The 13620-nt window shown below is 33.8% G+C and overlaps 1 protein-coding gene across 2 annotated transcripts; it reads left to right on the top strand.

Annotated features, from left to right (window-relative positions):
* Positions 1-6926: 6926 nt before the first annotated feature.
* Positions 6927-13093, top strand: LOC131536702 (gastrula zinc finger protein XlCGF8.2DB-like). 2 transcript variants are annotated; one of them, XM_058769759.1, is made up of 4 exons: positions 6927-6992; positions 7679-8392; positions 9994-10229; positions 12193-13093. In XM_058769759.1, the coding sequence occupies exons 3-4, from the start codon at positions 10172-10174 to the stop codon at positions 13086-13088; spliced, it is 954 nt and encodes a 317-aa protein (XP_058625742.1). In that variant the 5' UTR covers positions 6927-6992; positions 7679-8392; positions 9994-10171; the 3' UTR covers positions 13089-13093. The 2 variants fall into 2 exon arrangements, with proteins under 2 accessions (XP_058625742.1, XP_058625741.1); XM_058769758.1 differs by lacking the exons at positions 6927-6992; positions 7679-8392 and having other exon boundaries at positions 9058-10229.
* Positions 13094-13620: the final 527 nt, after the last annotated feature.

Here is a 13620-nt window from a genome sequence, read left to right as displayed (position 1 = left end):
AAAAGAAACGACAGTTAACTGACATCCTGTTAAGGCGTCAGATGGAGCATCCTGTCAAAGCAACAACATAACAGGTGTCACCATCTTGGTTAACACAACTGATGGAAAATGCTGATATGTGTGTGTGCTTTGCTTACGTCTTCAAAAGGTGTTGCTATTATAACCTGAAGAAATGTGCAGCTGTAAGTAGGATAAAGGTTAGGCTTCCTGTGTTTGTGTTTAGGTATTCATAACAATGAAGACCTCCCCCTATCGTTGGCAAGTAGGTATCTGTGTGTGTGTGTGTGTGTGTGTGTGTGTGTGTGTGATAGTTCTGCTTAGTTTAAGTAACCATGACAACCAAAACCCGCTGCAGAGCTGCAGGGGAAAAAAAAGTTTAAGCCTTAACTTTTGTTTATCCAATAAGGGAATGATTTGATGAATGCTTTACTAAAGAGAAATTTTGCAAAACCATTTCAAATGGTGATGCATTTAAACCTCTCTTAAAAGCAAGACTGAGTGATTTATTACTAGTAACCTATTATCTGAACCTGAAAAAGACTTCTGTCGAGCCCTAAGCAGCCCGGACCTTAAACCGCTGAGGACATCTCCTAATCTAAGAGGTTAGGGAAATCTACAGATTTGGAATTAGTTTTTGGATGATAGAGATGTTAATTAGAGGATTCAGATGTCCAAACGGTATATTAAATACAACAAGTTAATAGAACAAGGGAAATTTGTTCTGATTCAGGCTCGTATTCTAGCTTCTTCATCGCTTACTTAGTAACCAGATGTTACTATTAAGTGATGTAATACTGTTAATTCAGCTGAATTAGTTCCTTTGGCTATTGAAGGACAGCCAATTTGAAATATAATATGCAAAATGGCAATGCATTTTCCCATTCAAATGTGCAACATTTAGTGCAAAATGAAAATTGAATTATATCATTTAAATTTGCCATTTTCTACACTAGTTTTAATATGCAAATTAAAAGCATATTTTAAAGCTTTATAAGTTTGAAAATGAAAATGTATTACCCAAATTGATTAGATATGTTTAACATGTCCAAGCAAAAACTGTAGCAAAATTATAATTTAAATGCTGTTTTCCTAAATGCATTTAGATTTAGGGGTAGGACACTTGAGATTGCATTTTCATTGTGAAAATGGAATGAGAGTTTCAAAATGCATTCTGAGCCAAAGGTGCAGCAAAAGGGTCTTTTAGGTCTTTTATTTTTCTTAAATGCATTGACACTTACATATATGATGTTTCAATTGCATTTTCATTAAATACCCCGCAATGAATATAGTTTAAGTCATTGAGGATTTGAAAATGCATTCCGAGCTGTCAATCATTACATCAAGGCGGGGCTCGGCAGCAGGACGCACGATAGGTCAATATTCACCTTTAACCAAACGCTTTTCACCTGCCTGAACATTTCTCACCGTTTACACTCAGATTGATGCACATAAGCAAACAGACAGTGCTATTCTACACTTATTTACTACCTTATCTTATATTTTATTGCTCTTTTATTTTTAATCTGTAAAATAGCACGTGTTCCGTGACACCTGAACAGGGACATGCAGAGAGTTCCTCAGGGGCAGGGGCTCAAATGTTAAAAAAAAAAAAAAAAAGGGCAATGTGAAAAAATAAAAAAATTATAGGTCAAAAGTTTGGATACATTACTATTAATATTTTTGCAATAAGTCACTTATGGTCATCAAGCCTGCATTTATTTGATCACAATTTGAATATACTTTAAAATACATTTTATGCAATGCTGATTTATTAGCAATATTGGGAACCAGTCATACTTTTTTCAGGATTCTTTGATGAATAAAAAGTTAAATAAGAACAGTATTTATTTAAAATATAACTTTCGTAACAATATACACTACCGTTCAAAAGCTTGCGGTCGTTTTTTTTTTTTTTTTTAAGAAATTAGTTTTTATTCAGCAAGGATTTGTTAAATTGATAGAAACAGTGATATTAAAGATATTAAAAACGATATTGTTAGAAAACATCTCTATTTTGAATAAATGCTGTTCTTTTTAACTTTTTATTTATCAATGAACCCCAAAAAAGTATCACAGGTTCCAAAATAAATAAATAAAATAAAAATAAAAAGCAAAACATTGAGCAGCACAACTGTTTCCAACACTGATAATAAATCAGCATATTAGAATGATTTATGAAGGACCATGCATTGAAGACTGGAGTAATTATGCTGAAAATTCAGCTTTGAATCACAGAAATAAATGACATTTTAAAGTATATTAAAATATAAAAACATTCTTTTAAATTGTAATATTTCACAATATTAAAGTTTTTCTGTATTTTTGATCAAATAAATGCAGGCTTAATGAGCATAAGACACTTTCATAATGCTGCATAATTATCAAAAATGGTAATATAATAAAGTCCTTTCACGTCACCATTTCGCCAGCCTACACTTCACATAATAGGCCTGTAGGTGGCACTTGGGCTTCATTAACTATGATAGTTTCATCAAATAGTAAACGGTGTAGGATATCATACATAAATATAAGTTAATTGAATAGCCTACACTGCAAAAAATGCTTTTCTTACTTAGATTTTTTTGTCTTGTTTCCAGCCAAAATATCTAAAAATTCTTAAATCAAGATGGATTTTCTAGACAAGTAAAAATTGTTGTCTTGTTTTCAGCAAAAACAAGTCACAATTAAGTGAGTTTTTGCTCGAAACAAGCAAAATAATCTGCCAATGGGGTAAGAAAAATAATCTTGTTTTCTGTTTGAAATAAGATTATTTTTCTTACCTCATTGGCAGATTATTTTGCTTGTTTCGAGCAAAATCTCACTTAATTTCCGCTTGTTTTTGCTGAAAACAAGACAATAATTTTTACTTGTCTAGAAAATCCTTCTTGATTTAAGAATTTTTAGATATTTTGGCTGGAAACAAGACAAAAAAATCTAAGTAAGAAAAGCATTTTTTGCAGTGTACTGGTTACCATTATTGCAACTTTTGTTTTGTGCAGTGCTTTTGTTCAGTTGTTGTTGTTTGTTTATTCAGCATCCATTTTCCCAGGGATGTAATTTGATTTATAAATTGAGACAAACCGCAGATCCAGATCGCTCCACAAATAAGCTCGTCTGTCCCATGTCATTTTCTACCAATTTATGAATAAGAACGAAAAATGACTGCTCCACTTGACATTATTGTCCAATGTAATTTGAACTTGTGCCAGATCATGATTGGTTGGTGTATTATACATGACAAACGGGCATTGATGAATTATGTAGCCTAATATTCTAAAATATATAATATATGGATTTTTAATTACATCGACACACTAGCTTTGATTATTGATGAAAAGTTTTTTAAAAATATTGTTTGGTTTATTTTTTTCCTTCCATCGACCCACTCACTGAAAGAACCATATACGGCTCGAGAGCCTATGGTTTCCGAACAGACTGTGGAATATCAGTCAGTCGAGCAAAACGCACTGGTTTTTGAGCGATTAGTTATCATTTTGTACATATTGTCATGTTAATTAGAATTCAAATGCATTTTGTTTTATTGACCGAAAGCCCGGCACGTTTCGTGTGATATTAACTCTATGAAATTATATAAATATATACATTTTCTGCCCCATATCTTGCATTATGTGTTAATTCTAAATGCATTTTAATAGACTGATTCATGCAGTGAAAGAACGCACTATAAATGAGCACGTGCACTAGTCTTCAGTCATCGGTAACACTTTACAATACGGTGACACTAATATGCATAAATTCATGCTTAACAAATGCACAGATAATCATGAGTTAATGTGTAGCTCATGAAGAACTAAACCATTTATTAACAATTACTGCATCAGCAACAAATGAACATTCTAAATGATTCATAGAGTAAGTAATCAATAAATTGTTATCAGTTAAATGCGTCATAATATATTAACTACCTATTAACTTAGTTTATTGCATCGCTCCTCAGCAAGGTTTTCTACTTTTGAGGCCTATGTTCTTCGACACACTGGAACATACTTATGGTCAACCACTGAGAGAAAGTGCTGAAAACGCTTCCATCTGCCATCAGTGGTTCAACCGTAACATTATGAAGCTACGAGAATACTTTTTGTATGCAAAGAAAAAAAAAAACGACTTTATTCAACAATTCGTCTCCTCTGCGTCAGCGTAGCGCCATTTTGGAGAATATCTGCTGGACGCAAACTGTACGCTGTTCTGTGTCAGCCGCACCACACGGATATGTCTTCTACGTGTATTTACAACGAAAACAGCGTATCTGGTATGTGGCTGACACAGACACGTGTGTGACAGCACGTGTCAGAACTACGCTAATTAAATGTTTAACCGGCAAGATTTTAAAGCAAATAATATGGAAGCCTGTTTCCGCCACTGAGTATAAAATTAAAAAGGTAATTGCGACTTTTTATCTCACAAATCTGACTTTTTTCTCAGAATTGTGAGATATAAACTCGCAATTGTGAGTTATAAAGTCAGAATTGCGAGTTTATCACGGAATTCACTTTAGATTGTGTTAACAATCAATCAACAATCACTTGTTGATCATGTTAATTTGATTTCAGGTGTATCTAATCAGTCCCCTTGTTTAGTCCCTTACTAAACGATGACATTGACAACTGATGGTTTATTAGGCTGCTGTCACTTTAAGAACTAATGAATGATCCAATATACTGACACATCAGATTTTCTCCACTTTTTTATATCGCTTTACCTCAAACATCCATAGAAGCCAAACTTGAAATTTAAAATAAAATAAGATAAATTGCACAGCACTTAAGTGCAAGAGAGATCTAGCATTTGGATTGCAAATAACAAAAACACATTATAAACAAATGTCTTGTGTTCTGATATTATTGCATATGCACACTGTTATAAATATATAATTAGCTTGATAACTTTTATGTAGCAGTAATACATTTTAAGTGGTTTTTCTTAATTTCTCTAGTCTCGAAAGCAGAACCGATCACATCAGAGCTTATCAATACTATGGTCTTTTGTAATTAACCCTAGGGCTCGTTTAATACTGGGTTCAGATGCCATCCCTACTTACAAGAGAAGCACAGAAGGATCAGTTACAAATCCACAATACAGTATATCTTACCTCTGCGTTTTCTAAAATACATCATAAATGGAAAATAATGATTTACTTTAAAAGTTAAAAATAAATCTCAATCTCTCTTAAAAGTGTTACAGTCTCTTCTTCAGCTTCCTGAACAAGAACGGTTTGTAAAAAGCTTCTACATTCCTTCATGAAAGAGTAAGCAAACCACAGCTGGCACATATGCATTAAGACAACTGAACATAATATGAAACTTACAAGAAAACTCAATGATATAATTTGTCACGAAGCAAAATTATATACAAGAATAAAACTTTTTGACATTGTTCTTTGGGGAGGAACTCCATCTTTGAGTTGATCTGAATCTCACAGTTGAATCTGCTGGTTTTGAAGATGAAGATTAACTTTATTCACTGTCATGTCACTTGTAATGACTGGTTAGGACAGATTTATCCAGATGATATTTTATAGCTTGATTCATTATTGTGTTGCATTTGGTGAGGACGCTCATCAGACCTGAAAGTTCTACATCTGAAGATGATCTACTTACTGTGATTGTTTTTTTGTATGCCTGTGTAGAGCAGATGAATGATTGAAACGCTTCCCACATGCAGTGCAGTGATACGGTTTCTCTCCAGTGTGAATCCTCTCGTGTGTTTTCAGCTGTCCTGTCCGACTGAATCTCTTGTCACAGTGTGAACACACATAAGGTTTTTCTCCAGTGTGAATCCTCTCGTGCTGTTTTAAATATTCAAGTAAAAGTCTTTTCTCACTCAAAGCACATGTACTCTCTCACACCAGTGTGTATTTTCTGATGTACTTTCAAATGTTCTAGACATGAAAAACTCTTACCACACAAATAACATGAATGTGGCTTCTCCTTTGTATAAACTCTCAGATGTATCTTCAGGTCTGAAGCCCTCAAAAATGTTTTGCTGCATTGATCACATGCGTGCAGTTTCTCTCTAATGTGGATGTTCATGTGTTCTTTAATTGTGAGAAACTCTTTCCACATTGATCACAAGTGTACAAACTCTCATGGGAACATCAAGACTTTTTTTTGCATGTCAAACTCTTTCCACACTGAGTGCAGGTGAATGATTTCTTGTTTTTTTTTTCTTCTTTAAATCCTTCTGTTCGGTTTGAGAGCAACTCAAGGGTTTTTCTCCAATTTTGACATGACTTTTCTCCTCAACTTCACTCAATTCTTCATTCTCCTTGTTTTCTTCAATCAACTCTGAAATTAAAGTAAAAGTTGTTCATTTTCAGAAACTCGTAAAAAAGCAGAGAAATGTGGACATAAAATGACAGTGTATATAACAGTGTTTTGTTACACAAAATTTTGGCCATTTTGATAAATGATTTGTCTCCGAATTTTTGTCATGAATGAGGTACATTGATCTTCAAATTATTGTTTTTAAAACATCATAAACATTAGAGGCAAAATCCAAATTTCTATAGGAAGAACTATTAAATATGTTTGATCCACTACAAAATTATCTAACATAATGTTATTGATAAATCTCCCCAGTTCATAGAAAGTGTCCCTTTCAGGGCTCCAGACTCATTTGTTAGCAGTGGCACCAGCAAGCAGGTTTGGTATCGAAGGGGGTATTGAAAATAAAGATAATTTAATCATAAAATTACTATTGTTTCGCATTAAAAAGTGTAGCTACTAATAATATTACACATTTATTTCTTGGTAATACACATTTGACAGTAAAGCACTGAGCTTGAGTTGGGAAGCATGGGTCACCTGCACCTGAATGACCTGACAATGTGTCTGATTCTGCAGGGTTCTGGATCTCTCATCTTCTCTCTGTCCTCTTTAATAAACTCAGTCTTTGCAGATTTCAGCTCTTCCTGATGCTTTGATGCTCATCTTCACTTGTAAACTGATGAGAATTTTCCAGCATGTGAAGAGGTAATCTGCCAAAACTAAAAAATACATCACTAAGTTAGATAGTTTTCACAACACCATAACTAATGCAATGTTTTTAAAATATAAATAATGGTAAAAAAAAAACAGTTGAAAACACACAGAAATACATCTACAGATTTGTAACCAACAAATACCCTGAGTATTGACACCAGATCTCCTGTAAATTGCCACTTAAAGCTCATTTCATTGAAGACATCTGCATAATAAATGAGATGAAAACAGGAACTATTGACATGAAATAAAGAGTCTTTTCAGCAGCTCTATTTACGAGCCTCAGACTATCAACACTCATTCAACAAGACATTCAGGATCATCAACAGATAATCTCACTTTATTCTCAGTTTTTGCTGCTAGAAACACATTATTTGAGTCGGGATATATGATAAAAGTCTAAGTTTTTGAATGAAAGATGGTACTGTTATTTCTCACAATGTGACATGGATAAAACATCAATAATACAAAAACGCTAATAACACTCAGGTAAATACCTATCCAACAACACCATAGTGTCACAACACAAGCCAGAGACAAGAGGTAAGAGATCAAACAGGTTTGTTTGTTGACGGAGATGTGGGAGAGGATCGTGGAAGCAGTCAGGAGTATGAAACACAGATAACAGTTCTTGGGTTCTTAGCTGGGATGACTGAAGTTTTGTCTTTTGCATGTAGATCGGAGCCAGGCAGGAACGAAGGAGAACTGGATCGAAGGAGCGTCGGAGAATCTAGAGGAAAGTACATGTATCAAATTTGTTACTTTACATTGTTAGAATATACTGGAACAGAAACTAGCTACTAAATACTTTACGCTGACACTATAATGAGCCACGTGAAACTTTTCTTTTTTTTTCTTTTTTTTCTTTGTTTACTTTCCTCTCCTCAAACAATAATACACTTCCATCAGATGCACATCACATATTATAGATCCGAACACACTCATATATAAGCACACATATATCTACACTCACATTCACATGTATGTATATATATCTAAATGTGCCCACATATATGCATCTTTACATATGTTGTGTACATATTGAGGAGAGGAAAAAATATATATATATATAAAAGGTGGGCGGGGGGCAAGAAAGAAAACTATGTACATATAGGGATTGATCTTTCTTTATCAAAATTTAGATTAAAAAATAAAATCAGGTCTATGAGATGTTGCATGCTCGATCCATTTTTCCCAGTGCGAAGCAGATTGTTCCATTTTGTGATTTACAAATGCTGTTATTTGCTCCATTTTATAAATGTCCATTGTGATTTCCATCCATGCATTTAGGGTAGGACTCTCCTGTGACAACCATTTTTTCGTGAAACTCTTTTTAACAGCCACCAATAATATATTAATTAGATATTTATCTCTTTTTAACCATTCATGGGGTATGTATCCAAAAAATAAAATTTTACTGTTAAAGGGTATCACACATTTAAAGATATCTTGTAATGCAGTATGTATTCCTCTCCAATAGCCCTTAATAATAGAGCAGTCCCAGAAAATATGGTAATGGTTTGCGTTTTGGTTTCCACATTTTCTCCAACATACCGACAGATTACGTGAGACTTTTCAAATCTATGTTATAGATAAATATGAGTAAAGTTTGACAATTGAAACAGTAAATATTCCTTGTGCTGCTTTATTTTAAAAGGTTTATGATCTTTGTCTTCTTTGATCTAAGTTCATTATTGAAATGAATGTAGTCAGACTATTATTGATTTTTCATGTCAAATTGTGAGAAATAACTTTATTGTCTTTCCGTAGAGCAGTTTAATAGGCTTTTATCATATAATCTGACTCATATATTCAGTTTCTAACAGCAAACACTCAAAAAAAGTGAGATGATCTGCTGATGATCCTGAATGTCTTGTTGAATGAGTGTTGATAGTCAGTCTGAGTCTCATCAATATTAACACATCTGCTGAAAAGACTCTTTATTTCATGTCAATAGTTCCTGTTTTCACCTCATTTATTATGCAGATGTCTTCAGATCTCCTGTAAATGGCCACTTAAAGCTCATTTCATTGGTGTCAACAGACTGAGGGTTATTTTTTACAAACATGCATTTTTTTCTGACTTCATACTTTCAATGTTTTCTGTTTCTATACATCTACAGTTATTTTAATGAAGAAACAGAATAATGTTAGAATTAGAAATAAAAATGTGGTAATTTGCATCAGTTGTTTACAATAGATAGCCTAGATATGGATGCTTAAATGTGCCAATTAGTATATGAGTCAAAGACAAAAAAATAAGGGGTTTATATAGCAATAAATAAATAATTTTATGACATATTCAAAGACTATATTTAAGGATCATATATAGTGTAGCCCCAAAATATTCATTAATTTACATTTTAAATCTTTATACTTTACCACTACTTTCACACCACTAGGTTTTACCCAATTGTTAGCAAGAAGTTTTCAATCATATAAAATATAATAAAATAATAATTTTGTCTTTTACATATCGCTACCTTGGAATTATAAGGCTCTATCTGCATTCTGAGCAGTTCTGAGATATTGAGCTTCAACGTATTTACGTTCCATAGACTTCTGTAGATAGAACCCTTTTTGTTTTCTAAAAAAATGGCCCAAAATGTACACTGCTTACAAATGAAACATCACAGAATGTGAAATATTTTGTCACAGAATAACCCAATTTTGACAAAAATGTCAGATAGACCCTTATAATTCCAAGGTGACAATATTTTAATAATTACATGTCAGGATAACTATGTTGTTTCATTTTTATATATCTGTTATGCTGAATGACGATGCAACATTATTTCACCTATATTTTGACATTTTGCTTTTACAAAAGTTATTTGAAACATTAAAATATAGACACTTGCATTTAATTGGTTTTCTAAGTATATAAAATCACTTTTGTAAATTGTAATTTGTTGCAGACACTAAAATTTGACATTTGGACTTTGAACCAGTAACTGATAAATTGAAAACCTATATATTTTTGCTTTTGGCAGATCAGCTCCTCCCACAGTAATTACATCATCATCAGTGAAGATCCGCCCACAGTAATTCACCAATAAATGTTGAAAGATTCCCATCAGTTTACAAGTGAAGACTAGCATCAGAGCATCAGAGCAACAGGAAGAGCTGAAATCTGCAAAGACTGAGTTTATTAAAGAGGACAGAGAGAAGATGAGAGATCCAGAACCCTGCAGAATCAAACACACTGAAGATACTGAAGAACAAACAGGTTGGTGTTTATTCCTTTTTTTTTTAGTTCATTTGTTTACAGGGGCAATCCACATTAATCAACAGGGCTGTAAATGTGCCAGAATCAGCCAAAGAGGATATTTTTTATCTGTAGACCTTTGACAGAATGTTAAAAAGTCACCCTAAAAACGAAACAGAGATAGAGATGAACAAACAAAGAAGATTAACAAGAGAAGAGATCTTTTTTTTTTTGAATACTAAAAAATACAAATATATGAATGCACATAAAAATCAAATTAAAACACAATAAATTATCTAAATAAAATACAAAGAGAAAGAGATGGCAACAGGAGAAACCTAATAATCAAGAGCAATTAGTACAGAGAAGTCTAAAATTAGGAATACAGTACTAATGTTGACAGTGCTGAGTTGTCAGTAACCATGCATTTTTTAAGATGAAACTTGATTTGTATGATTCTTTTCAGTCTTCTAATTGTTGATGGGATAGAGTTCCATTCCCTTGCAGTGGACCCAGAATAGATCCTTGGGGAACACCTTTGGATATACTTTGGGGGATGACTTTTAATAATTCTGTATTCTGACATACTGGGTGCAACCTGACAAATATGACTCAATCCATTTTAAAGTCTCTGGAGAAAAATTAAAACCTAATAATTTAGACATAAGAATTCTGTCGAGAACCATATCCTATCTTTTTTATATCCTTTTAATTTGTTCAGCTGGTTCTAGATTATTTTAGAATTACCTCTTGCCTGTTCAATTATCCTCAGGGGGGAAAAAAACTGCCTTAGCTTTTCTCTGTGTCTTTACCACCTTTTTCCTTAACATAATGAAATGTTGTCTATCGTGACTTAACTTTGATCTATTTGCGGGTTTTAATGCAAGATCCCAATTTTAAAATATTTAAATTCATCCAATGGACTAAATTTACAACTAACGTCTTTTAAAGGGATAGTTCACCCAAAAATGAAAATTAGCCAAAGATTTAATCACCCTCAAGGCATCCTAGGCGTGTCTGACATTCCTCTTTCAGATGAACACATTCAGTTATATTCAACATTGTTTCTTTTTTCTGAAAAAAAGTATCCATCCATCATAAATCTACTCCACATGGCTCCGGGGTGTTAATAAAGGCCTTCTGAAGTGAAACAATGTGTCAGTTTAAGAAAAATGTTGATTTTTAAACTTTATAAACCGTAATGTCCAGCTTCCAGTCACTCAAGGAGGCGCGTTCACAACAAGGCGGTCGAGCGTATGACATAGGCGTAATGTAAAATCCAGAAAGAAGACTGTAGTCTCATGAGAGTAAGTTTTGTGTACAGCACAGGGAAACCATGTGAACAAGTACATTTTATCTGTTTTGATTAAAATGGTGCATTCGTGTCATACCCTGGATGTTTAAATAAGTTCGTGACCGGTGTTTTGTTTTGCTTTCTCCGCTGTGCATCACTTTCTCCCCAGATCTTACATTGCACCTTTCGTTTCATTTTGTTTTGTTTCATTTCAAGTCCAACTTCATACGCTCGACTGCCTTGTTGAGAACGGGCCTGCTTGAGCGACCAGAAATTACAGTTTATAAAGTTTTAAGAATCAACATTTTTCTTATGATGGATGGATACTTTTTTTCGGATTCAGAAACAGGAGCACCATTCACTGTAATTATACAGATTGGAACAGACAGGACAATGTGGAATATAACTCTGAATGTGTTCATCTGAAAGAGGAATGTCAGACATGCCTAGCTAGGATGCCTTGAGGTTAAGTAAATCTTTGGCTAATTTTCATTTTTGGGTGAACTATCCCTTTAATAGTGCTCTCTAATTTTTTTGGAGAATATTCAGCCGTCTTCCTTCTGTTCCTTCCTTCTTGTTTTTTATTTTTATTTTATTACGAAAGAATTGAACGGTTTTAACTTTCATGTCATTTCACATTTCTCTTTTTTACAAGTTAGTGAAAATGAACTATTTTTACTTTTATTTTAGAGCTGATTAAAGAAAAGGAGAATGAAGAATTGAGTGAAGTTGAAGGAAGAAAAAGCTTCAAAATTGGAGAAAAACCGAGTTTCACACAGTCATCAAACATTAAAGATCACATGAACATCCACACCGGAGAGAAACCATACAAGTGTTCACAATGTAGCAAGAGATTCAGTCATTCAGGAGACTTGAAAAGACATGAGAGGATCCACACTGGAGAGAAACCGTTCACATGTGATCAGTGTGGGAAGAGTTTCACAATCAAAGGAAACCTTAAGGATCACATGAACATCCACACTAGAGAAAAGCTGTACACATGTGATCAATGTGACAAAACATTTTTGTGGGCTTCATACCTGAAGAAACACCTGAGAGTTCATACAAAGGAGAAGCCACATTCGTGTTATTTGTGTGGAAAGAGTTTTTCATGTCTACAATATTTGGAAGTACATCAGAAAACACATACTGGTGTGAGAGAGTACATGTGCTTTGAGTGTGAAAAGACTTTTACTTCAGCAAACTGTTTAAAACAGCACCAGAGGATTCACACTGGAGAAAAACCCTACAAGTGTTCACACTGTGACAAGAGATTCAGTCAGTCAGCAAATCTGAAAACACACACTAGGATCCACACTAGAGAGAAACAGTACACATGTGATCAGTGCGGGAAGAGTTTCTCACTAAAAGGAAACCTTAAGGGGCATATGAGAGTTCATACTGGAGAGAAACCTTTCACTTGTGATCAGTGTGGGAGGAGTTTCACACAGTCAGCAAACCTTAAGGCACACATGAAAATCCACACTGGAGAGAAACTGTACTCATGTGATCAGTGCGGGAAGAGTTTCACAGTAAAAGGAAGCCTTAAGGAGTTCATTATCTTTAACCTTTATTTAATTGATTAAAGTACAAAGAAAAAACAAGAATTTTTTACTGGCCAACTTATTTTTATTTTGTAAATATAAACAAATTTTGATTTTGATGGCTACAACATACTCCAAAAAAGGTGGGACGGAGGCATGTTTACCTCAAATCACCTTTCCTTTTAATTGCACATTTTAATCATCTGGGAATTAAGGATACTGATTTTTTAAGTTTTGAAAGCAACGTTTTTGGCCTGTCACACTTGATACAAGACTTCAGCTGCTCATCAGTCCATAGTCGTTTTTGTGAATCTCCTTTTTCATGATGGGCCATTCATTTTCAGTAGGAGACAGATCTGCTGGCCAGACAGTCACATCCACATGTGTCTACGAAACAGTCATTTACATTGGATAGATAAATACATAATGAGTCCCAAAATACTCTTTAGTAAACATGGTAAAAAGTTTAACTTCAATAATTTAGCAGTAGCATAAAAAAAGTTACAAAAATGTCGTCATGAACTCAACTTACCTTTTAGAGCAATGATTACAATATAAGGATAATATATGGCAG

The sequence above is a fragment of the Onychostoma macrolepis genome, chromosome 03, assembly GCF_012432095.1.
Source record: "Onychostoma macrolepis isolate SWU-2019 chromosome 03, ASM1243209v1, whole genome shotgun sequence".
NCBI lineage: Eukaryota > Metazoa > Chordata > Actinopteri > Cypriniformes > Cyprinidae > Onychostoma > Onychostoma macrolepis.
Note: the sequence above shows the minus strand (reverse complement) of the source record. Positions and strands in the feature narration are given on the sequence as shown.